The sequence below is a fragment of the Mizuhopecten yessoensis genome, unplaced genomic scaffold (assembly GCF_002113885.1).
Source record: "Mizuhopecten yessoensis strain PY_sf001 unplaced genomic scaffold, ASM211388v2 scaffold10687, whole genome shotgun sequence".
Classification (NCBI taxonomy): Eukaryota; Metazoa; Mollusca; class Bivalvia; order Pectinida; family Pectinidae; genus Mizuhopecten; species Mizuhopecten yessoensis.
Window position 1 is genome coordinate 467,393 of NW_018408671.1, and position 2,607 is coordinate 469,999.

The window sequence follows — 2,607 nt, forward strand, 5'->3', positions numbered from 1 at the left end:
CCATCTCCAGACATATGTGTGGGATGATGACAAGTGTGATGACACATGCTGGTGATATGTGTGAGGTACAGACACATGTGTACCAAGCATCTATGTCCAGGGCCAAAAGTTTAACTGGCTTTACAACACATTACTGCAAATCTTTCATCCTGAATACCTCAAATAAAATATTGTAATTCAAAACTTAAGCTATTTAACATAAGCTATTAAGCTATTAAGCTATTATGCTATTGGTGATTGCAAATTACAATTGAAAAAAGTAATACAAACAATTATATACTAATACATACTAATTAATTTGTAAAGTTTCAAATATTCCTCAAAAATAGCATTTTGAACATTTGCATAAATGACTCTTTAAGCTGACAATACTTTGAACATCATTACAGGAGAAGAGTCAGAGTGTTATATTTGTGTATGGAGTTAGGTAAGATTTGTAGGGTTGACACCACAGATGTGATGCTGTGTGTTGATGGATTGTGGTCTCAGCTGCTATGAGTAGTGTACCTCCCCCATAGGTCCATGTACAACATGTTCCTCACCGTATAAAAACCCTACTAATTGTTTCCAGTCTTTCTCCTACTGCAGAATTCTGTATCAATTTCAGACAAAAAATACCTTTAATTTCCAATTTAATTGTAAACATACTCAGCCTTCAGTTCTGCATGTAACATGATATATTTGCATGTGTGTTCCAGCCATCTCCCTGTGAAAGGCGAAATGCCACCAAGCATTGCTGCCAAGCTAATCCTTCTGCCTTAGATTGGGGGAAATTTAATTGGAGTACAAATTATAGCTATAATCAATTCTCACAGCCACTGCCGCTGTGTGAATCCATTCCAGATGAAATTAGGCTTAAACATATTTGAAAGCCATGACATGCTACTCCTCCACCCAATACCAAGATTTGAAATTTCCAATATTGATCAACTTATACTTTACACATTAATGGTCCCAGGATGCACAGTTTTACCTCTCGATAGCAAAAGGCATATCAAGCAATGCGCACCAGCATTGCACAGGCTTCAACAGATCTGACCTGAAATGTTACCGGAAGCTTTACAAGATGTAATTTGAAGTCTCTAGAAGCATGCAGAGAAACAACCAAAAACAGCTAACCTAACTCAGACTGAAAACATACGCCTTTTCAAATGTTAAACAAGAGGCAACCATCTTTTTTACACCCATTAGGTTTACACCCATTATAAGGTTTACACCCATAGGTTTATGCCCATTAGGTTCACACCAATAGGTTTACGCCCATTAGGTTCACACCAATAGGTTTACACCCATTAGGTTCACACCAATAGGTTTACACCCATTATAAGGTTTACACCCATAGGTTTACGCCCATAGGTTTAACACTCATCAATAATGATGTCAGCTTTTTTAGGATTTCACCTGTTACACGACTGTATGTCTCACTTTGACACTCACCATCATCTGGGTCCGGTTCTATAACAACATGCATGTTCGTGACCGTCCCAAGACGACCCCCAAATATGTCCATCAGTACGACCTCTAGGGTCTCCTCCATCTCGTACAGAGAATCGTCAATGATGGTCAATGTACAAAACTTCTCCCGCTGACCATGGTCAAACCGGATTATACTGGAGTGGTGCACAGGCCTTGAAATATAGTCCGATCCTGATGTCACCTCCATGGCAGGATAATTTGGGGTCAGCGGGGTACCCGTGGCAGACCCTAGGGAGATAAAACAACATGGTGTAATCACGTTATAAACAGCTAGGTTATAGAATGTATTAATTATTGGTACTAGGGGCACAGTTTCTATCATTTATGATGTCTTGGCTCATTTCTATTTAACTATCTCATGAACAAGCTGTCTTTTAGGTCCTCTTGGTTTTGTCATGTTTTACTGCACAATGTATTTTTTTCACTGTTTTATAGTGCTAACAATATTGTTACAGTTTTATTTTTGCTTCTTTTTAATTACACAAAACCAGCTTATATCCGAGACTTTTACCGTGGTCTGTCGAATGTTACAGCTTACCTGTATTGGTAGCACAGATGACCATGAGCTCGTTAGTGAGATCACCTGTCCGATGGACAGGAACTAAAACTTCCCCGATGTTCTCTGCCACTCGGAACTCTTGCTCCGGGAAGGAAACCACCGACTCTGTTAACACACAATACAATAAATCACCTGGAAGTTGTATTTATGTAAAATGACAAGTTAAATCACTTTAAAATGCAACATTTTCAGAAATAAAGTTGGACAGAACTATATACCCAGTAAACATTAATGTGGAATTTTGTCGAGGCTCACCAGACAACAGGCAAGACCACTAGGACATCCCATGGTACATGTAAACAGTTTGGTGGTTATTTGCTTATTAGGTATACAGAGTTATTTATAAAAAGTTGTATGTTTGTATGTATGTCTTTGTATGTGAATGTGTATGAATGTCTTTGTATGTGCATGCATGCATATGTATGAATGTCTTTGTATGTGCATGCGTGCATATNTACTATAACTAACAAGTAGTATCAGACTCAGACACCTGATATCCTGGGAAGAAGTGTTGAATATTTTTGGTTGCCATGTCACCAACATAATACACATACTTTACTGCCTCCCCCCCC

At 38.5% G+C, this 2,607-nt stretch overlaps 1 protein-coding gene across 4 annotated transcripts in view; it reads right to left on the reverse strand.

Moving 5' to 3' along the window:
• The window catches only part of LOC110461846 (extracellular matrix protein 3-like), a 125,974-nt gene that overhangs the window by 26,824 nt on the left and 96,543 nt on the right, over positions 1-2,607 (reverse strand). For all 4 annotated transcript variants that reach the window (XR_002464184.1, XR_002464185.1, XM_021515554.1 and 1 more), the window contains exons 6-7: positions 2,015-2,140; positions 1,438-1,704 (exon numbers count right to left, since the gene is read on the reverse strand). Coding sequence is in view for 2 of the 4 variants with exons in the window: in XM_021515554.1 (XP_021371229.1) it covers positions 1,438-1,704; positions 2,015-2,140 (393 nt within the window). In the remaining 2 variants the exon portion in view is untranslated. The remainder of the gene's footprint in view (positions 1-1,437; positions 1,705-2,014; positions 2,141-2,607) is intronic.